Raw genomic sequence first — 22134 nt, forward strand, 5'->3', positions numbered from 1 at the left:
ACTATATGGTTTTTCAGTTGTATGCCTCTTGGGCAACAAATCCTTTGATAGTCTCCAATGGACTCTCTGAAGTTCGTCTCCAATGGAGTCTTCAGGTAAATCTTTCACAACGTTTTCACAACGTTTTCCTCGACTATTAGATACAAAATTGAAAGTTCTTGCTGTAAGAGAAGTTGTTGCTGTAAGAGCTCAAATCCACTGTTAGTTGTTAGTAGTTAGTAGATATTGTCTTGTAGAAACCATTTAAAATGTGTCTACTAAGAAGAAGTTTTTACACCTTTGTAAGTCTTTTGGGAGCCCAACATCTTCGTTGGTACAACCACTCGGTGTCTAGCTACATCTTCGTTGGTACAACCACTCGATGTCTAGCAACATCTTCGTTGGTACAACCACTCGGTGTCTGGCTCTTATACAATTTGTAACAGCTCAAATCAATCACTAGCAAATATTGTCCACTTTGACTTGATATGTATCGTAGTTAGCCTCACGTTTTTAAAACACATCTATTAGACTCCCTTAATACTCATCACTAATAGTTTATGGATTTATTTGGATATTATATATATTTTTAAAGTATTATTATTTTAATGATTTTAGGTTGATATTTGACCACTATTTTATTATAAGTTTATTGTTTTAAATGAAAATTTCTGTTTTTAAATCTAAATTATTGGATAAAAGTTTTAAACTTGTATTTATTAAAAAAATGAAATTAATAAATTTTTTTATTATTGATATATAATGAAATAGGTGTGAAAGAAAAGAAAAAAAAAAGAAAGAGATAATATAATAAAATAAAATAAAATAGTTGGTGGGGCCGGAAAGGGAATCGGGAAGCAATCGCTGAATAAAACACCCATTCATCTATCCAGTTAGCCGGGAAGCTAAAAACGGAGATTTTCTGATTTCTCTAAACCCTAGGCGGCTCCGCCCGCTTCTACAACAGCCATGGCCGGCGGTAACAATACAAGCAAGCCGTCTCAGAAGCCTCCCTCTTCTTCCACCGCCCCTTCTAACCGGAAATCCCGCTGGGAGTCCACCAACAATCCTCCCTCCGATCCCAAATCCGATTCTAAATCTTCCAAACCCCATAATCCTTCCTCGAAGGTTGCAATTAGTCCCAATTCCACTCACCCCAAGCATCCCGCCGACAAGGCTGCTAATCCAACTCCGGCATCGGCTCCTCTCCATTCACCTGGAGTTCCTCTTCCCTTTTCCGATCCCTCGGATCTTGGCCCACCGCCTCCGCCGTCTTATGGATTCCACATGCTCGATCGTCGCACGATTGTTCTTGCTGATGGAAGCGTACGGTCGTACTTTGCTCTCCCTCTGGACTATCAAGATTTTACTCCGCCTGCAAGGCCCATGGATCTTGCTGCTCGGTTTTTACCAATGGGCTCCGGTGGTCCTGGCCGTGAATATGGTGGATTTGACCGTCGGTTTCCCCCCGGTGGCCCTATGAGTCCAAATGAATTTCGGGGTGTTCGGGAAGAACAATTTGCGCGTTCCAGGCCTCAAGATCACTGGAATTCTCGAGGGACTGACGAACGTGGTGGTCCTGCAGAATTTTCGATGAAGAGGAAATTCAATGACGACAGTGAGAAAGACAGGAAGGATGAGAAAGACGAAATGTCTAGGCGACAACTGCAATTCTTGCACAATGAGAATGCAAATGGGTTTCATACTGGTTCTGGCGAACGGCGGGGTGATTTTTTGGCGGGAACGAGTGATCCATATGGTCGAACAGAAGATATAAGGTTCTCGAAGTACATGCGAGTTGGTGGTAGTTATGAAAACGAAGGTTTAAGGCCAGGTAGCGGTCACAATGTAGCTCCTAAATATTTGGAAGTTGACCAGAATGCATTGAGAAAGGCATTCCTTCACTTTGTGAAGACTATCAATGAAAACGCAACTCAGAAAAAGAATTATTTGGAGGACGGGAAACATGGGCGTCTTCAATGTCTTGCTTGTTCAAGGTTTGATGCAATTGGACTCTTTGTGTCTTATCTCTTTGACTTGCAGTATTTTTATATATTGCTGATAATTAATGCTTCTCTTCCCTGCATCCGGGATAATTTATGGTGGATGCAGCTAGCTAATACATTCCACTGTTTGTTTGCACTGTCTGTTGTGATTAAGAAGGAAGTGAATGCATTGAGCATATGCGTTCTTGATCGCCCTTTCCAATTAAGATGTTTTTCTGCTGCTGCCTTTTCTTTTACGACTGATATAAAGCATTTAAGGAGGGTATGGATACTGACTTGAGTGTCCGTGCCTGTGGCAAATACTATGCATTCATTGTACTATTGTAATTTTGGATTTTGATATGTTTAATTGATTGACGAGAAGAAGGGAAAGGAGAACTAGACTCCCTTCTAATATTTTCCCTGCGTCTATTGTGGTGGTTGCTGTGAGCAAATACATTTGACTGTTTGTTTGCTTTTGATGTTGTCGTGACTGAGAAGGAAGTCAATACTTAAAGTGGATGCTTCTTGATACCTTTTCTTTGCTCTTACTTATCCTTATGAGTGTTATATACAAGCATTTGGGGAAACTGTGGATGCTGGCTCTTGCTGAGTGTCTGGCCATTGGTTTTGTTGTACTTTTCCTCCTATACATTTGTTCCCCATATTACGTAATATAGGATAGTGATGTAAGATGGTTGGTTTGGTGTTAGAGGTGTGATCTTTCATCAAGTTCAATGTCTATTTGGGCATCTTAGTTATTTTAGATTGTACCATTTTTTGTGTAGTTAGTTAGTCTTGACTTTGTTTTGGCTCCTTTTGGAGGGTTGTCTTTGTGTATGCTTTTGTATTCTTTTATTGAGATCTCATTCTTTTAACATTAAAAAAAAAAAGGTCTATTGGGGTTGGTTTTTGGCCAAAACCAACCCTGGATTGGCTTGTCAGTAAAAGCAACCAACTGATCATTTTTGGGCTTTATTGTTACACAACGGAACTAGGGGATGGGCATAGTCCATTGACTGTTGGACTCGAGCATAATTTTTCTTCCTAACCAATGTGAGTGGCTTGGAATTGCCACAAACATACTCTCGTGGTTTCTGGTAATTCTAGAGGGGTAAGTTTTGTTGATATGTTTAGACTTTGTCCTGTGCGTTGTCTTGCTTTATACTTATTCTTTTTTACTATTTTTTTTTTAATTTCTTGATATGAATTCCCATGTGATGCTATTTTTATTGCAAGGGTTGTTTAAGGGTTTTCCCCTTATTTGTTATATTATTTCATTTTACTGTATATGTATATTTCTTATCTAGTTACCTTATATTTTTTTAGGAAAGTATGATTGCATCAAGTGCCATTACCCTGCAACCTTAGACATTTTTTGTTCACTTCATTGTGATGTTGATTCACCTTTTGTATTGTGTTTTTCTATAGGTTTGATCTCTTTTAGCCATGTGATACAGTTCGATGGCTTGTATGGATGCAATTATTCTGTGTGTACAATATGGTTACTTTACTGCCTTACCATCAACAGTTGTATCTGGAAAAACCTGTTCACTTTATGGAGTGAATCAGCTGGTTATATTTGTTTCTCCCTTTACAAATAGTGCCAATAGGAAGCTGGTGGAATGCTACTAACTCTGTCTGATACATATAGCTATGACGCATTAGTGGTAAAAGATATTGTGTTAGTTATCTCTTTGATGGTAATTGTTTGGTTAGGCGTTAATCCAAGCCTGTAAATTGAGTGAATCAGCTGGTTTTATGAAACTCCCTGTCCTGCATATATCAATTTGAAGTATTTGTGGATTTAGGTTGCCAAATGGGCTGCTTTGATGTGAATGAGGTTTAAAGTTTCTCATGAATGAATAATTTCTTCAATTCTAGTGTCTGGCTATGTGACAATACATGCCATTTAACTTGCTATGGGACAATACATGCCACTTTTTTGTGCCTGTGGGGAAACATGAGTAGCAATAGAAGAAAAAATAATATCTCTCCTGAGAAGTATCAATACTTAGTATAGTGTCTGATAGGATGTTTTTTCGTGCCTTTTTCTTTCTCCAGGGGGAGGAACTAGCTGATAACTTGTTTCCTTGGTGCCATTCCTATGTCCTAATATTTATGAAGGACCATTCTTCGCTTATCCATTGTTGGCCTGGAAACTTACAAATATTTGCTTGATTTTCCTTTTGGGGATTTTCTAATTAAGAGGGAAAACATGAAACTGTTCCTAGTGATTGAGAGGACTTCAAGGGCTATATGGGAGCTTTTTGTTTGTATGGACTCGTTTCATTTAAGGATTGCATTCCTTGAATTTTTCCATGTTGGAGAATCGTTATTACCTTTAGTATAGCTCAAGCTTGTTCAACTTTGTTAGTTTGGTTTGGTATTCGAATGGTGTACCTATTCTCCCTGTAATTTGTTTCTTATGAAGTGTACCTATGGGATTTCAACCGAAAATATCTGAACCTTTTTACCAACCATGTATTCATATGGTGTACCTGTTCTCTCATTGGTCCCATATCTTCCTTATAATGTGAACCTATGGGATTTCAACCATGAAATTATCTGAACCTTGTTACCAATCATTGATTCCCGAATATTGTGCATGTTTTGTCGTTAATAAACTGCTTGTCGTCTCAAGCATATGTTTGAATTTCCAATAGTCATTAAATGGGTAGAAATAGTGTAGAAGATTTCAAGCTTCAATGTTTTGATCAATGGATTTTGCAGACGAGGAACCCTTATTATTGGTTATCTGAGGTTTCTTAATGTAGTAGAAGGATAGATAGAAACAATTTGATGAAACATAGGAACCATAAGTTTTTTAGGTATGTTGTTATTTAAGTTCCTCTCATTATGAAATTGTATAAATTCAAATAATCTTAGTTATGGAAGAAGGAACCATGATACTCACTGCTCAGTAATCGAGATCATTCACCCATTGACTTCACAGACCTGAAGATTGATAACTTTGGTGACAGGAGAACCTGAGATGGAAAATTTTTGCCTCTTCTGCTATTTGTCTGGACTGCATCTTCCATTTTTGTTTGGGATCACAAAGTTGGAACTATCGCAACAAAAATTATAAATCTTTCTTAGGACTACTGCAGTTGAGAAGAACTTTAATGGTTGGTGGTATGATGTTAGCTTGTTTTAAAAGAAGCAGTTTTGAGACCTAATTTCTGTGATATGGATGCTTGATTTCTGTGCTTGATAATGCCTTTTGCAATATTGGAGTCTTCGTTTCCTCCTTAAACCTTCCATTTTAAGTGGTGTACGCCACTTTATTCCTAATTTGGTTCAAATTTCTAGGCTTATATTATAGTTTGAACCTATTAAAAATCATATTTTGGCCCCCTAAAGAATGTTGCCCCCTCCTTTACATGCTTGCTTTCAGGTCCTCTAGAGATTTTCCAGATATGCATGGCCTTATTATGCACACATACAACTGTGATAGCGCTGACTTGCTAGTAGATCATCTGGGTTTACACAAAGCTCTTTGTGTATTAATGGGGTGGAACTACTCAAAGCCTCCTGATAGTTCAAGAGGGTACCGGTATCTATCTGCTGATGAAGCAGCAGCTAACCAGGAGGATCTGATTATGTGGCCTCCTCTAGTTATCATCCATAATACAATTATTGGAAAGGGTAAAGATGGGCGCATGGAGGGTTTGGGAAACAAGGCAATGGATAGTAAAATTAGAGGTATAATGAACCTTTTTACTTTTTTTCATTTTTCATTGTTGTTTTAAGTCGATTTATCTCTTGCTAGACAGAATAAGGTTTCTGATCAAGTAGCTGTACTGCATCTACAACTTTACTGCCCCGCAATTTCACTTAGAAGCACATAAAATGCCCCTTGTCTGTCTCATCTGTCACAGATGTTTTAGAAAATAGATTAGATTGCAGAGTGCTTTAATGAATTTTTAGTTGCTGATGAGAACCATGATTATATTTATCTGCACGTACTATTTTAGTTAATGAACTTGAGGTTATATCTGAACCCTCCATGAAGGAGTTGATGGCACACGTGGAAACTTAATCTTTCTGGGACGATCTTGTTTTTGTGTTAGTGGAACTGTTCCAAATCCAATTGGAAGGGATTTTTTTTAATTCCTTTTGCTCTAGGATATCCTTATCCTCACTCTTTTGTACTTTTCTTGACGAAATAGCAGCTTCGTATTGATTGAATGTGAATGAAGCTGTTTCCTTTTTTCCATTGAGTTGATTCCGTTCAAGTGTTGATGCGTTGTAGGGAGGGGTAACAGTCCATAAGTATTTTTCTAGTTTTCTTTTAATAATTTATTTATCAGGTTTCTTCTCTCTCTCTATCTCTCTCCCACGTGTGTCACGTTAGCTATAGTTATCTGCTTGATAATATACATTTTTATGAAGTACCTTAATTATTTATTAGTATAGTTGCTGATTATACTTGGGTTATATTTACCTGGTTCATAACATACTTATAATTAACTTACCTTAATTTTTTATTTTCTGAATCCCCCAAGGATAAGTTGATGGCACGTTGGAATCTTTTGGGGGTTTGTTATAGTCCTGTTTTTGTGTTGGTGAAGCTGTTTCACATCTCCTTTGAAGGGATTTATGTAATCCCTTTTCTAATCAACGTCCTTAAATCTCTGTAGTTGCTTTTGGTGTCCTTGGTGATTTTTTTTACCTTACAATCTTTGTTGGCTGACAATCTTGAGATATGATCTATTGAATAGCTATACAGAATCAAGGGAGTTTATCTGAGAAATTTTCATTTCACTACAGGCATGTGCTTTGCACATTAGATATTATTTTCAGCATCTTCCACCCTCTCAAATGTTGTGTCTAACATATCTTTTATTTTGTTGTTTTAAACCCATTGTCTTCAAATAGATTGTTTTCTTTGTTCTTATATCATATAAGCTTATGAGAAGTTAGTGGCAGGTTACAGATCTTTAGATGATCCATTTTGTCGATGCATCTTCTTTTTACTTAGTTTTTACCCTTACGCAACTTCTTAATGTCATCGTGTATACATAGTACTGCATTAATTAAGACTGATGTGAACTGGAAGAAAGTGGGGTTGATTTTGATTATTTGAACATAGAGACTTTTAACTTCAGTCTCTTATTTCAGCGGTATACATTGGATCATATTATTCGTTTGTCTTTAGTGTGAGAGACAATGGAGGTAATGATAGGCTCTGCAAATTAGTTACTTTGCAATCCTTAACAGAAGAGTTAGATTCAGATTGATGGGAGATGCTCTCATATTAAGCTAAGGGCAACGTTTGTATTTGACCTCACCTTAACAATATTTATCATGCTAGTTTCTAGTGTGCTGTTTTGTTAATTGGTAGACATGATAATAATTTGCTTCTGAGGCTCTTTTTAATTTATTATTACATTTGATTTGATTTTCCCAAATTCTCAAGCTTCCTGAACTTGGTGCTTGGATTCTGTGTCGTAGTTATTTTTGTTTTAAATGATCATGCATGCTATACACTTGTGGAAACTGCCTCTTGTTGTCTGTAGCTTCTGACGCTTTTAAGCTTTTTGTAAACAGTTCTCAAAATGTCTATTTAGTTTATACACGGCCACCTCTGTTCCTAGTTCAAAGGCCTTTACCTTTTATAATCCAATGGCTAGTTTGCTATCAATATATTGGCATTAAGATGTCTTGACGAGTCATTTGGCCTTCCTTTTTTTTTTTTTTTTTCAGAACTTGGGTTTGGGGGTGGGAAGTCGAAGTCTTTGTATGGAAGGGAGGGTCATTTGGGCACAACCTTGATCAAGTTTTCGGGTGATCAGTCTGGCCTCAATGAAGCCAAGAGACTGGCTGAATTTTTTGAGAAGGACAATCATGGACGTAAAGCTTGGGCTTGCATGCGACCTGCAGCATTGGGCAATGATGATGATAAAAACCCAAACCTTGTGAAGGTGGATGAAAAGACTGGAGAGAGGAATAGAATTTTCTATGGCTATCTTGCAACTGCAGCTGATATGGACAAAGTTGATTTCGATACAAGGAAGAAGGTAGCCATAGAGAGCTATAGGGATATCAAATCATCAAGGTAGAATATCTCCAAATATAGTTCAGCTCATGTTTAATTTGCATCCTTGGATGAGCTGCAACGCTTGGATCCGATTTATTTTTGAGCTCGATGGTCATCGGTAAAGTCTACCAAACAGCTTGTTGAATATTATCCGTTCGTCAAAAGGAGGTGGGTGGTTGTTTGGACTACCAGTGAACATTACTTCAGGAATTTCCCTGGTTTTGTTGCATAATTTTATTTCTACCGTAGGATGAATGTGTATGGTAGGATGTTGATTATGGATCTGGTTTGTCAAACGTCTTAAATTCTAATGATTGAAAGTTGTTGCATAAACAAACCCGGACAATCTCACCATCATAATTCTACGAACGTGCTATTTGTTAGAAGCAGGATATGAGCATAATTTTGATCATAATGACTCGCTGTATAAGCATCTGGGAAGGAAGCTAATTCTGAGTTAACAAGCCTTCCGTTGCTTACTACTTTTCAGGACAAGCATACAATTTTAAAGTAGAGTGCGGAATCAATCCTCTGGGCTGTCTCCAGTTACGTTTCTGCGTGTACTTATTGATTGCATGTTTATCAAAAGGGTAGTTGATTGTGTAGGTGAGTTGCTTTGTTTTTAAAATATCTGGCACACTTGGGAGTTGGAGCCGACCGCGGGTGTGCATGTGTGAATAGATGCTCAGTCTTTGAATCTTGATGGAGGTTCCAATCAATTAATAACAATTGTTATTGGATGGATTAGACTCTCTTGCATTTATAACTTGATTCTAGCTTGAGAAATATATCTTCAACTAGATGATTTTTGTTCATTGGAGTACAAATCTGTGCATCGTCCAACCAATCAGGAGTGGATCCAGAAGGGTGAAATGCCTAATTTGGTTGTTTTTTTCTTATATATTATTGATGTTTGTACAATATATTTCAACTGGACAATTGGGCAATTTAATCTTGTTCACAGTAATCTAATTGAGTACTTTTTGAAGGTAAATGTAGCTTATGCAGCCGAGGGTGGGATACCAGGAGGCCAACTTTTAGTGACAGTTTTTGTTTGCTTTTCAGTGTCTGTAGTTTCTGTTTGATATGATTTGAAGAATTTTTTCTTTGAAAAGTAGAAATAGGAAGGATATTATCTCTGGGGCAGTGATGTTGAATGCTGAAAATTAGTCTTTGGTGTCGGTGGAAGGAGGAAGATACTTTGAGAGTAGTCTGGGCTAGGAATCTTATCCACAATATTGTATGGTGGCGTCCAAGCTGGATGGTTACATCATCCTGCATATATATTTTAACCAGGAAAGCCTCATAACTATTAGTATTATTTTGATGTCTTGTAAGCTATGTTGCAAAGATTGTTGCCATTTCCTTCATTTTGACAGGTAACTATGGAGGTAGTGTGGTTTTGGTTCATACCATGGATCCACAGGAGAAAGAAGAATGGAACCCTATATTGAAACGGGGTTGAGACAAAAGGTGGAAGTTGAGGATGGGAATGGGAAAGGGGAAGAGGGTGTAAGCTTTACACGTGTGATGCGCATGCTTGGAAGATGCTGGAGTTAATGTAGGGAGGGTGAGGCAGGAAATGGCACTGTGCATAATTGCGTACCTTGTTTTGGCATCTGTCTGTGCTTTAACTGACTGAACCCATGTGGTGGTCAGACTATGTGGGCATGGCCCATCCCCCCACCTATTCCCCATTCCTTTCCCTCTCTCTTTTGCTTTGGTTTTCGTGAAAGCACTTTCTTCCCACACCACACCTATGTTAGTTAACATACACTAACTACTCTATAGTTATACTCTTAAGTCCATCTTCTTCTTCGAGTTGATTAGAGTTGTTTTCTTGTTTATTTGGCTGAGCTATAGTTATTTTCTTGCTGTTTGGGTTGATTATAATTGCTTTCTTATTATCTTTTTTCGGTTGAGTTATGTTCAGATTAATTATAGTTGTTTTCTTGTTGCCTTCTCAATCCAGCTATGTTTGGGTTGATTATAATTGTTTACTGTCTTTTTGGCGAGTTTTGCTTGGATTGATAGCAAAGTCATTATGAATACACTGGTCGTAATTCATGTAGGTTTTGGTAATAAATGGGCTAATCAATCTTGTGACTACGGAGATACCATTATGTTTAGGTGACGAATAGATCGAGGAATAGGAGACTTGAAGCATACACTTATTTAGTGATGACCAAGACGTTTCCTTGCTTAGGTGAGATGAACTTGGTTGTGATGAACTTAGGAAATTGATCTCTTTAGACTTTAAAAATCATATAGTGCCTAGTAAGACTGGTTTCAAGTAGGTTGCTTGACTAGTAAGCCTGGTCGTGCAATAAAACAACTTTCAAGTAGGTTGCTTGACTAGTAAGATTGACCGTGCAATAAAACAACTTTCAAGTAGGTTGCTTGACTAGTAAAATTGGTCGTGCAATAAAACAACTTTCAAGTAGGTTGCTTTGGATGTTGCAGTGATGATATTGTAGGGGAGGTCTTCCAGAAAAATAGTTCGACACATAAATCTATCTCCTAGAGTGAGGGATCAAAGTTCTAACTTTATCCAAACTAAACTCAATAGTAACACTATTTAAAGTACTAATATCTTGTTGACGTTTTTAAAATAATGTCTCGATAAATGACTATGTGTCCCGTAGGACAGTAATTTTATGAACATTTGACGTTTTTATAGAGAAAATTGTTGTCTTGTTCACCTTTCCCAATCTTATCTTCAAAGAAAAGCATTTTGCCAAAATTTAATTTTCAAAACAGACAGCAAAAGCCAAAATTGCATAACACATCATGATAATTCCATAATTAGAAAAGTATTAAATGTATGTTTTTTTGTTACAAATTTAAAAGTAATTTTAGGAATAATTGTAATAAATATACTCTATTTAAAGTATATTTTATGTAATTGAATTAATTTACACTTGGAGCAATATTGTATGAAATTAATATTCATTAATCTAATCATCATAACTTTTTTTATTCAACTTAAATCATTATTTTAATTTACAGATTAAAATAAAATTTAAAGATTCAAACTTGTCTAATAAATTCATATATTAAATCATTTCAATTTAGCAAATTTAGCAAATTTTGGCATTTAGTAGTATTATGAGTATTAAATTAATATATATATAAGAGAAAAAACGTATTAAATTAAATACATAATTAATAGCTCTATCTATTTGAATTAGGATTTCTAAAAAATTAACTTATTAATTTTTTAAAAAGAAAAGAAATAAAGAAATACCTTTAAAATTCAAAATCCTTCCAAATTTTCTAACATTTTAGTATAACGACGTGTGAAATAAAGTATTAAAAGCCAAAACTTGTAATTTAAATAAATAAATAAATATATATATATAGAAAATTGAGGGAAGAAAAATAGTATTTAAATTTAAATCCAAAGCATTTGATTTCGGCGTATTCTAGAATTGTTTCACACGTAACTTTTGGACGCCGGTTTCCGGTAATTATCGCTTACGTGTCATTCTCTTATTCGTTCCTGTAACTTCAGTGTCTTCTCCCTTTGATTTATCTCTTCCGTTCCAAGTTTCATTCCCTCCTCTTCTTTTCCACACGCCCTTTCTCTCTCTCTCTCTCTTTCCACCGCCGAGACGCCGCCACCGCCGCCGTTCGAGAGTTAAAAAGAAATGGGGACGATCCCCGATCCCGGCGAGTTGACTCATCCGAGTTTTGATGAGTTCCAAAGGCAGACGTCTCTGATGACGAGCTGTACTCTGCTCTGGAAGGAGCTCTCCGATCATTTTACTAATCTGGAACAAGATCTTCTTAAGAAATCGGAGGCACTGAGGCATAAAATTCAAACCCTAGACCATCAGACTAAGGAGTCTCTTGACGAGCTGGATAAGCGCGAGGTTAGTATCCAGGGCAGTGTTCAGATCGCGCTTAGTAAGGTCGAGAAAAGCATGGAGGCGGCGCTTAAAGCGCTTGAGACAGAGGACGACGAGAATGGTGAAGTCGATGATGGCGATGGATTGTTGTTAAAGCTGAAATCCTTCTGTTTGGGAATGGATTCTGGAGGATTTTGGAGGTTTATCACTGGTAAGAAGAAGGAACTGGAAGCATTGAGGGCGAAAATTCATCTGGCTTTAGCTGAATGCATCGATCCACCGAGATTCGTGCTGGAGGCCATCTCCGAGGTGTTTCCACTGGATAAGAGAGTGGAAAAAAGTGATGGAGGGAACGATTTAGGCTGGGCTTGTGTTTTAGTGCTTGAATCGCTGATTCCAGTTGTTGTAGACCCTGTGATAGGGAAGTCAAGGATTTTGGTTACACCTAGCATGAAAGAGCGCGCCAAGGAGATCGCTGAAACTTGGAAGGCGAGCTTGGAAGAGCGAGGTGGAATCGAGAATGTTAGAACACCAGACGTGCACACCTTTTTGCAGCACTTGGTTACTTTTGGGATTGTGAAGAGGGAAGACATTAATTTGTATAGGAAGCTCGTGGTTGGATCGGCCTGGCGTAAGCAGATGCCCAAGCTGGCGGTATCACTTGGCCTTGGTGATATAATGCCTGGTATAATTTCTTTGCATTTCCCTTTAGTTTCATATGGAAAACTGATGAATTTTTATCTTGATCTTATTTTAGAAGCTAGAAATGGGTTATATTCTGTTCTTGCTCTATAAGATCCAACCATGGAACTATATGAGAGAAATGATCTGTAAAAACTCATTAATCCACATTTTAACGGATCAATGAGAGCTTTTATGCAAATTGCACGGCAAATTATATCTATGAGAAGGATTATGTTGGTAGCATATCAAATTTTCACAACATTCCATGGATTTGACGCTGAGTGGTTATTTTGAAATTGATAGCTAAATGTTTCATTGTTCTTACTAATTGCAGTGTTCTTATTCTTAACCTCGCATCATTTGTTATTATTACTATATCATGGAAGACATTACTGTAATGGGAGAGCTGCTATCTATGTGTAGATATGATTGAAGAACTAATCAGCCGGGGGCAGCAGCTTGATGCCGTGCATTTTACATATGAGGTTGATCTTTTGGATAAGTTCCCTCCTGTTCCACTGCTGAAAGCTTATCTGAAGGATGCAAAGAAAGCTGCAGCTGCCATTTCTGAGGACCCAAATAATGCTGGCAGAGCAATGGTAGAGTTTATCTTAGTTCTTTACTTCACTATTACTTCTTGAAATCAGTTTTCGCGTTCTTGTTTATATCTTTCATGTGATGATGAGTGAGGGATCACCAATGGGCTGTTCATTGGATATCTCATCTGTTTGAAGATATTTGAAAGTATGTTATAGGCTATGCTATTTGTGTTTAATTGGTAAAAGGAATTGTCCTCATTTCCAGGTTCTCTGTAGTATTCGATCTCAATGGATTCTATTCAACATATCAGAGGCGGTTGTAATTGATATACGTTCTTTTTGTTTGTTGTAGCACCTTGCTGCACGAAAAGAGCAGTCAGCACTTCGAGCTGTCATCAAGTGCATTGAAGAATACAAGCTTCAGGCTGAATTCCCTCCAGAAAACCTTAAGAAACGCCTTGAACAGCTTGAAAAGGTCAAGGTTGAGAAGAGAAAGCCTGCTGCAGTCCCTGCCAACAAGAGAACACGAGCAAACAATGGCGGTCCTATGCCTCCTGCAAAGGCTGGTCGTTTGACGAATGCGTACGTATCTTCGTACCCTGCAGCTCCCGCATTCGTTAGGTCCCCCTCGCACTCTCAATACCCTGCTGGTGTCCCACCTTACCATTCCCCACCCTCAATGTATGGTAGCAGAAGCCCACCCACAAATCCTTACACTTACTCGCCTGAATCAGCTCCACATGCTGGATACACTTACTCACCGGAAGCTGCTCCACATGCTGGATCCTTTCCCACGCCTCCAATGTCCTATCCTGTATATGGTGGCTACGGCAAGCCAATGGCCCCAGCATATCAACCAGCTTACTACCGATAAACATGACTGATCTCTGATGATGGTAACTGCTGATTTGATGACTCCGATCTTGTTATTTACTTTCATAATGGTTTGTCTGTAATACCTAACCATTAAACAGTAGCGATGTATGCGTGTTAATTGTGACTTTTCGTGCTGAGAAGCCAAACTCTAATGTTGATCAAACTTTAGCTGTAGGTTGATGGTGTAAAGTTATTAGGATGACCATGACAAAAACATTATTAAGTAGATCCTAATGTCATTTGGTCTTTAGTTGTAGAAAGGCTTGTCCTATTGCTTATATTAATCTCTTAGTCTCTTACTCGATCATGCCTATCATCCATCCGTATTTGAGGGTTATTTACTTTCATCCAAATTCAAATATTACCTCAATGTACAGAGTATGTTTCGCCCAAGTGGCGTTTGATAATTCATCGTCATCAAGATGGGTATTCGGGTTTAGAAGCCCGTCTCTGATTTGTTGTCTGTGGCTATGAAGCAGGCAGGGCATGATCAGTCAATCTGATGCTTGTTCGTGTGTCTTTTGAATTCTACCTGTTGCAATCTCACTCCTGAGCTATTGCAAATTGTTTATCAGATCATCGCTTAGCCGCCACTTGGTGGTAAAGAAACAGGAGAAGTTTTACGAAAATGGTTTGAAATTTGGATTTTCTTTGTTTAGCCTCAACTTTCTCATCAGGTGCCTAAGTTCGTTTACTCATTTGATGCATTTTCGTCAACGAAATCGATCCTTATTCTGAAGGTGACATGTTCATATGTTCATATGTCTAAATATTCTATCTTTAGTAAATAGTAATTTCAAATCAAATTCGTATCTCATAGATTCCACCTAGAAATAATTGAGTTCCACACATTACACGCAACTTGAATCTATAGTGGGCCAACCCGAATCGTCCTTGCCAATCTTCATCAAACTTCGAGATATAAAATATGGTTTGACAAAACGGGGCCTCTTCAAAACATCTCAAGTGCATATATTTTGGCAATATTCAAATTATAATGAATACGTAGGTAAAATCTATCTTAACAAATAAGCCAGTCGTGTAAGATTCGGACTTTCCAGACAAAATTGACATGAGCTAAGAAATACATTCACAAAATAGGCTATAGGCTAAAAACAGGATAGACATATGACCCAAGTAGTAAGAATTGACGATAAATCACATCTCTATATTACATTTGGAGCATTTTAACCCTACCGGACGTAGACATGATTTTGGTAACCGATCTTACACCCAATAATGACACAACAAAAGTAGTAAAAACCCATTTAACATAAAAGAAATAAAAATAATTTGAGATAAACATGCGACCATAGACAATACGTTCTAGACAAACATGACTGTAACTCTAAATTCTAAACGCTTTAGACAAACATGACTGTAACCCTAAACCCTAAACCCTAAACGCTAAACGCTTTAGACAAATATGATCGTGGCATGGTACACTCACAATTCAAGAGTTTCATATATTGAGCCAACATCGGACCTTAGTTTTCTGCAAAGTTGGATCACTACAAGACCGCAAACCAAAGAACACATGCATTGCTGCTACTCTCACGCTCATTGATGGCGCACATTCTCATTCATCCTAGCGGCTTCTGCCATGGACTCCGCCACCCCACCAGGATGAGCTGCTACTCTCGCCTTGTTCCTCAGCTCTGCACCCATTACCCCTTCTGCGTCCTGCTTTGTCACCACTTTATCTGCTGGCACCCTCATTGCGGCGTCCTGTAAACCAAAACATCATATAATTTGCGACCCTTTTGTACCTGAATTTAAATTCAAATATTGTTTCCTCTGTTTTTGTTGGTTCAAACATACTATTAGGATGTCCTTCAGTTTAATCTTATCTTCATCCTTGCTAACTCCGGCATTGAAAGCAGCTGCCGACTGAGCACTCGCTGCGAGTCCGCCCGGTATCACGACGTTGCTCCCTGTTGCCCTCACCTCTGCTGCTTGAATAGCAGCAGCATCGCTCTCATCAACCGGTTTATCGCCTGCAGTGTGAGCAGTCGCTTCTAGAGCCTGTCCTATGGTGATTGCATTCTGCTCAACAATGGCAGCTCCGATGAACGGCGTAGGCTCCACAAACTGCCCAACGACCTGCACTCGAAAGGTGAAAAACATGTTGAGAGGGAGTCCCACGTAAGCTAATTTAGAGAATGATCGTGGGTTTAGGTTTATAAGTAAGAAATACAACTCCGTTGGTACGAGACCATTTGGAAAGCAAAAAATAAAGTCATGAGAGATTATGCTCAAAGTGAACAATATCATACCATTGTGGAGAGTCGTGATTCCTAATATGGGTATTAGAGTAATGCCTTTAACTTAGTCATATCAACAGAAGGTCGAACAAAGAAGTTGTGAGTCTCGAAAGTGTAGTTAAAAGTAACTCAAGTATCGAACAAATGGTGTACTTTGTTTGAGGGGTGAAGGCTCCAGAGGAGAAGTCGAGCCTCGATTAAGGGGAGACTGTTTGAGGGCTCCATAGACCTCAAAGGAGGCTTTATAGTGTACTTTGTTTGAGGGAGGGCTCCAGAGAAGAAGTCGAGCTTCGATTAAGAGGAGGCTGTTTGAGGGCTCCATAGACCTCATAAGAGGCTTTATAGTGTACTTTGTTCGAGGGGAGGGCTCCTGAGAAGAAGTCGAGCCTCGATAAAGGGGAGGCTGTTTGAGGGCTCCACAGACCTCAGAAGAGGCTTTAGAGTGTATTTTGTTCCAAGGGAGGGCTCCTGAGAAGAAGTCGAGCCTCGATTAAGGGGAGGCTGTTTGAGAGCTCCATAGACATCAGAGGAGGCTTTATAGTGTACTTTGTTCGAGGGGAGGGCTCCAAAGAAGAAGTCGAGCCTCAATTAAGGGGAGGTTGTTTGAGGGCTCCATAGACCTCAGAGGAGACTTTATAGTGTACTTTGTTCGAGAGAGCTCCAGAGAAGAAGTCAAGCCTCGATTAAGGAGAGGCTGTTTGAAGGCTCCATAGACCTCATAGGAGCCTTTATAGTGTCTAGGTTCGAGGGGAGGGCTCCAGAAAAGAAGTCAAGCCTCGATAAAGGGGAGGTTGTTCGAGGGCTCCATTAACCTTAGGGGAGGCTCTATAGTTTTTTTTTTTTTAGGAGAGGGCTTCAGAGATGAAGTCGAGTGTCGATTAAGTGGAGGCGGTTTGAGGGCTTCATAGACGTTAGAGGAGACTCTATAGTATACTTTGTTCTAAGGAAGGGGTCCAGTTGTTCTAAGGGAGGGGTCCAGAGATGAAGTCAAGTCTAGTTTAAGGGGATACTATTCGAAGGCACCACAGAGGTCGGAGGAAGCTCTATAATATACTTTGTAGGAGGAGAGGATTGTTGAGAGGGAGTCTCACATTCACTAATTTAATTCCTATTCCTAACAAAACAGAGTATCTCCCGAATTCAAGTGACCTAAAATCAATGGTTTCAGAATTAAAATGGGGACCTGTCCGGCGACTTTTTCGGTGATGACTCGAATTCCGGGGACGTCGGTCTCCTTGACGGCGACTCCTTGGTCTCTAGCAGCATCAGTGACATCGTCATGGCCAACGAAGCCAGAGCGCTCATTACGTGAGGCGGCAGACTGCATCATTGCGGCGGGCCCGCCCTTCTGGGTTTCACCGAACACCATGGTTTCGGCGGTTTGCATCATGTCAGCATCCACCGGCGGTATAGCCTTGGAGGCGAGATCTCCAGAGACGTTGAAAATGTCGCCATACTTGATGGGTTGTTGCTGTTGGTGGCGGCGCGGTTGTTCTTGGCTCATTTGCTTTCACAAAGTAAAGGATCCTGAAACAATCGCAGGAGGAGGAGGAGAGGGATTTAAACGGCCGTTGCCGGACGTTTGGAAGAAAGTGTAAATGACACGTCACCAGACACGTGTTGCATTTTGTAACCCTATGGTACAGGTTTCATTGGCAAAGACCCGAGATAGGTTGGTTGGAGAGGAGAAATAAACATTGAGTGTGGAGATCTCTCTCTAACGGACTAGTTTTATGTTTGTAAGGGTATTAAAACCTCTCTCTAACGGTCGTATTGGTGATACGTAACAGATGAAAACAGACAATACCTGTTAGCAGTTGGTTTGCCCTGTTACAAAATTGTGATATCGACGATATGTAACGGCCTAAAGTGGATAATATCTACTAGCGGTTCGTTTGGGCTATTCCAAAAAGTGTGTGATCGACGATACGTAATAGGCTAAAGCGGACAATATCTGCTAGCGGTTAGTTTGGGCCGTTACAAAAGTTGTGAAACCCCACATCGGTTGAAGAGAATAACGAAAAATTTCTTGTAAGAATGTGGAAACTTTGAATTCATTCCTAACAGACGCGTTTGAAAATCGTGAGACTGACGGCGATACATAACGAAATAAAGTGGACAATATCTATTAGCGTTTACAAAAGTTGTGAAATCCTCTCCCTGATCGACGTATTTTAAAATCGTGAGGATGACAATATGTGCTAGCAATTGGTTCGTATTGTTACAAAAAGTGTGAGATCTCATGTTGGAGAATGGAACAAAACATTCGATATTGAGAGTCTGAAAACCCGAAAACCTCTCTATAACAAAGCGTGCCGAACCATTCAACCAATGAGAAATTTCATTAAATTCCTTTCAATATATGAAAAATGGACTAAACAATCCCCTTTCTTATCCCCCACGCACCTTTTCCGGCGTCTTCCGTCTTCGGAACCGTCACGATCAGTTTTCCGCCGGCGAACGCGGCGGTTACAAGCTCCGGCAGAGCCGACTCCGGCAGTCGAAATCTCCACGTGTCGATTTCCAGTTCATCTAACTTCAACTCCAGAGCCCCAATTTGTGTAATCACAACCTTGAGGACTCCGGGATGGATATGAACCGTGTGCGCCCTAAACTCGCGGCGGAGTCCATCAGTTTCCGCTACGAATCGGAAGCAATCAGAGGTTTCGGAAATGGAAATATCGGCGTCGGACTTAAAAAAGGGAAGCTCCAAAACCCGGCTGAAAAGATGGGGCAACCGCCGCAGTTTGTTAGGGTTTAAACCCGGAAGCGATTGAGGAGGAGAGATATTCCGGCTGTTCGACATTGGATGAACTTGGAAGAAACAGAGTGATTGTCTGGTAAAGAAAGGAAGGAAGATGGATTCCAAAAAGGAATCAAAATGTTGATCATAGAGTTGGTGTTCAAGGAAAGGGAAGAATCGTTAACGAATTGGTATTGGAATCGGAATTAATGGGTAAAGTGTTTGCTACGTCCCTAAAATTGCATTTTTCATCGATGCACTCGCAAATTTGTTGTCCACATAGAGAGTTACCGACTTTAATTCACTTCCCGTCATTTCGCTCAACAAATTTCTCAACCACAACCCTTTGCACAATGCCACAATTGCTACCATGAACTTGATCTCACGAGAAAAATACTGTCACTGCTCGTAAGATTGCCAAGATATCAAATTTACATGCCGTGCTTTTTTCATTGTCAATGTCTCGGTTAAATCATTATTGGTAAAATCGAAAATTTATTACTAGATGTAATCCTCGCTATTAGTTGAAGTTTTATTATTATTTTAAATAATAATAATTTTGATAGAAACTTATTTCCAAAATTTATATAAGTGTAAATAAAAACTAATTGATATAAACGGAGAGACATAAATCATACAATATGCTTAAATGAAGATGTGAAGAAAATATTGTTGAAATTTCAAAAGATATTTTAATTCGTGTCGCATGGAAGAGAATGAAGTTTAATGTTATAAATTTTGGGTAGATTACAATTTGGAGTAATTTAGAGTTATTATTTCATTGATATATTTTAAGATTTTTTATTTACTTTGTGTTACAATTACATGATGGTTAATTATGGTCAAATATAAATGTTACCACTCTTGAATGTCTTTAATAATTTGATTTTGAGGCCGTTAAAGCCATTTACCAGTAAACTTGAAAAATATAGTAAAAGAAGTATTTACGAGTAAACTTGAAAAATATAGTAAAAGAAGTTGTGTACTTTTCTTTAGTCAATTGCTAAGTTTCTTTCTTTCCAATTCTATATAGTTTAGGTTGGGTGTAGAATCATTCAGGCTCATGATCAATCTTACTTGTGGAGTGATTTGAATCTCAAGCAAGTATTCTTACCTTGAGATATTTGATCAACAAGAATCATTCAAGCTAGACGTGATCAATCTTACTTATCGAGTGATTCGAATCTCAAACAATGTTCTTGTCTTGAGATATTCGATCAACAAGGTAATCCGAATCTTACTCTCCCTTGGAGTGATTTTCACGTATCACTAATGGTATGAATTATTTTAATATTTATTAAAAAAATAAAAAATGAAATTTTAAGACAAATAGTTATCAAAATAATAATTTAAACTTATTTGAAGTTTGGTGATGTATCAATGGGCCTACTAAGTGGCGTTAAAGAGCCCAACATGGTTGGCCCAAAACGTTTGGTAATGTATTAATGGGCCTACTATAAAGGGTGTGGTATTAAACAGCCCAACATGGTTGGCCCATTTTAACCTTTTGACAGAAAACACCCCACCCGAAATTATAGCCAAAATTCACACACAAATTGGGTCATAAATTAAAAAATATTCCCATTTTAACTTATTTATTGATATATTTAATATGTCACTATTTTAAAAAAAAAATCATTAACTATGTGAAATCCAATAAATTTAATAAAAGAAAAAATTATTAATTAGGATTTACGACCACGACAAATTTTAGTTATTTTAATTAAAGATATTATATGATAAAATGTCGCTGTTATATAGGGCAAGGTGACCTAAAAATGTGTCCTATCCACAAAAAATGACATATTAAATCATAAATGAGATTTAGTGTTGGTGCTACTTTATTGTATATATATATTTGTATAAAAACTTTATAAATAATTTAATTACATTATATTTTTTTAATACATTAATTAATTTTAATTACACTAATCTTACATCTTAATCAACCCAACTGAGATAATTAATACATTTGACTTCAATTGAAGCACACTCAAACTTCCTTAAATCCCACGTAATCCAACAACATTATTACCCAAATAATAATAATAATAATAATTCTTTAGTGTTACCTCCACGACCTAAATTTAATTTAATCATTAAATTTTATTTAAATATATTTTTAGTAAAAATTTAAATTATTCAATAAAATCGTCACATATCCCGAAACAGATGCGCTGCGCTAACCAGCTCGTAACCTTCTTTCTCCTACCCCTCTTCTAGTTATGCTATTACCAATCGCGTGTAACCCTAAGAGCAGCTATTCATCATAAGACTGATCCTAAAGAGGGACTCTGGTAAGGGTACTTTTTTTCGCTGCTGGGATATTTGAGCTGGGTCAAGCCCGTTCGTAAAGAAACTGTTTTGGCTCTCGAGCGAGAACGAGAAATAGGCGATGCAACTAATCAAAGTGAGACCAGCTCGACTCGAATATTGAAGAAAAGTGGATTTGTGTGTAACCAACTATTAATCGAAAATTTTTATGCTCGATGGAATATAAAATTGAATTGATTTTATTTTTTTCATGCATGAAAAAAAAAACAAGAGAGAGAGAGAGAGAGAGGAAGGATTATTATTAATATTGAAAGGGAATTGAATGGTGTAGGGTGGAAAATTATGTAAAGGAAGAGGAGAAAGACGACATGTCGCGAACCTGGGAAGAAGTGGAGGAAGAAGAAGGAGAAGAGGAGTGGGAGGACGACAAGTCGGAAGAGCGTCTTCTCAAGATTTGCTTCATGCCATCGGCGACTCCAACGGCGGGGTTAGACTTGAACCTCCGGCAAAAGAGCATGTGGGCTTTGACGGCGTCTTGAATCCGAGTGGAGGGCGGCGGCGGGGGGGTTTTGGATCTGAAAATTTCGTCGTGAACGGCTTCAGAACAGAGGCCACAGAGCCATTTGGCGTCGAAGTTGGCCTTGACTTGAGATATGTAATGCTGTGTGCACTCTTCTTTTAACCCACAGCACTCGCACTTCACTGTTTCTATCTCTTCCATTCAAGAACATCAAGAACATGAAGAACAAATGGGTATGGAAAGTGGAAAGCTCAAAGTGGGCTATGCCTTCTTTTTGTTTTACTCAACTTTCTTTTCTCTAAAAAAATTGTCTGCTCACCTCACTCACTTTTATGTTGTGTATTCCATAAACCTATTAATATATATGTTTATA

At 38.3% G+C, this 22134-nt stretch overlaps 5 protein-coding genes across 6 annotated transcripts; 2 read left to right on the forward strand and 3 right to left on the reverse strand.

Moving 5' to 3' along the window:
* The first annotated feature begins 854 nt into the window (after nt 1-854).
* On the forward strand, nt 855-9903 carry LOC111778436 (uncharacterized). Of its 2 annotated transcripts, none has more exons than XM_087119275.1 (3): nt 855-1976; nt 5365-5672; nt 9390-9903. In XM_087119275.1, exons 1-3 carry the CDS (start codon nt 949-951, stop codon nt 9473-9475), a joined length of 1422 nt encoding a protein of 473 aa, XP_086975401.1. In that variant the 5' UTR covers nt 855-948; the 3' UTR covers nt 9476-9903. The 2 variants fall into 2 exon arrangements, with proteins under 2 accessions (XP_086975401.1, XP_086975400.1); XM_087119274.1 differs by lacking the exon at nt 9390-9903 and adding an exon at nt 7677-8399 and having other exon boundaries at nt 860-1976.
* A 1661-nt stretch (nt 9904-11564) lies between these two features.
* Nucleotides 11565-14259, forward strand: LOC111778637 (FRIGIDA-like protein 4b). Its single transcript, XM_023658571.2, has 3 exons — nt 11565-12546; nt 12969-13144; nt 13437-14259. Exons 1-3 carry the CDS (start codon nt 11661-11663, stop codon nt 13956-13958), a joined length of 1584 nt encoding a protein of 527 aa, XP_023514339.2. The 5' UTR covers nt 11565-11660; the 3' UTR covers nt 13959-14259.
* Nucleotides 14260-15107: 848 nt separating this feature from the next.
* LOC111778973 (late embryogenesis abundant protein D-34) lies at nt 15108-17743 on the reverse strand. The gene is made up of 3 exons (XM_023658992.2): nt 17408-17743; nt 15782-16063; nt 15108-15688 (listed from the first exon to the last, which is right to left on the reverse strand). The coding sequence occupies exons 1-3, from the start codon at nt 17726-17728 to the stop codon at nt 15521-15523; spliced, it is 771 nt and encodes a 256-aa protein (XP_023514760.2). The 5' UTR covers nt 17729-17743; the 3' UTR covers nt 15108-15520.
* Nucleotides 17744-18598: 855 nt separating this feature from the next.
* Nucleotides 18599-19030, reverse strand: LOC111778975 (17.4 kDa class I heat shock protein). Its single transcript, XM_023658993.2, has one exon. It carries the CDS (start codon nt 19028-19030, stop codon nt 18599-18601), a length of 432 nt encoding a protein of 143 aa, XP_023514761.2.
* Nucleotides 19031-21519: 2489 nt separating this feature from the next.
* LOC111778702 (uncharacterized) lies at nt 21520-22134 on the reverse strand. The gene has a single exon (XM_023658675.2). It carries the CDS (start codon nt 21960-21962, stop codon nt 21582-21584), a length of 381 nt encoding a protein of 126 aa, XP_023514443.2. The 5' UTR covers nt 21963-22134; the 3' UTR covers nt 21520-21581.

This window comes from Cucurbita pepo, chromosome 17 (genome assembly GCF_057944985.1).
Source record: "Cucurbita pepo subsp. pepo isolate OVF chromosome 17, ASM5794498v1, whole genome shotgun sequence".
Taxonomy (NCBI): Eukaryota; Viridiplantae; Streptophyta; class Magnoliopsida; order Cucurbitales; family Cucurbitaceae; genus Cucurbita; species Cucurbita pepo.

Coding starts and splice junctions, on each gene's coding strand:
- LOC111778436 (XM_087119274.1), top strand. CDS start 949: ATGGCCGGCGGTAACAATACAAGCAAGCCGTCTCAGAAGCCTCCCTCT. Junction 1,977..5,364: donor CAATGTCTTGCTTGTTCAAG/GTTTGATGCAAT, acceptor GCTTGCTTTCAG/GTCCTCTAGAGATTTTCCAG. Junction 5,673..7,676: donor AATGGATAGTAAAATTAGAG/GTATAATGAACC, acceptor TTTTTTTTTCAG/AACTTGGGTTTGGGGGTGGG.
- LOC111778637 (XM_023658571.2), top strand. CDS start 11,661: ATGGGGACGATCCCCGATCCCGGCGAGTTGACTCATCCGAGTTTTGAT. Junction 12,547..12,968: donor CCTTGGTGATATAATGCCTG/GTATAATTTCTT, acceptor ATCTATGTGTAG/ATATGATTGAAGAACTAATC. Junction 13,145..13,436: donor ATAATGCTGGCAGAGCAATG/GTAGAGTTTATC, acceptor TGTTTGTTGTAG/CACCTTGCTGCACGAAAAGA.
- LOC111778973 (XM_023658992.2), bottom strand. CDS start 17,728: ATGAGCCAAGAACAACCGCGCCGCCACCAACAGCAACAACCCATCAAG. Junction 16,064..17,407: donor CCGAAAAAGTCGCCGGACAG/GTCCCCATTTTA, acceptor TTTCGAGTGCAG/GTCGTTGGGCAGTTTGTGGA. Junction 15,689..15,781: donor AACTGAAGGACATCCTAATA/GTATGTTTGAAC, acceptor TTTGGTTTACAG/GACGCCGCAATGAGGGTGCC.
- LOC111778975 (XM_023658993.2), bottom strand. CDS start 19,030: ATGTCGAACAGCCGGAATATCTCTCCTCCTCAATCGCTTCCGGGTTTA.
- LOC111778702 (XM_023658675.2), bottom strand. CDS start 21,962: ATGGAAGAGATAGAAACAGTGAAGTGCGAGTGCTGTGGGTTAAAAGAA.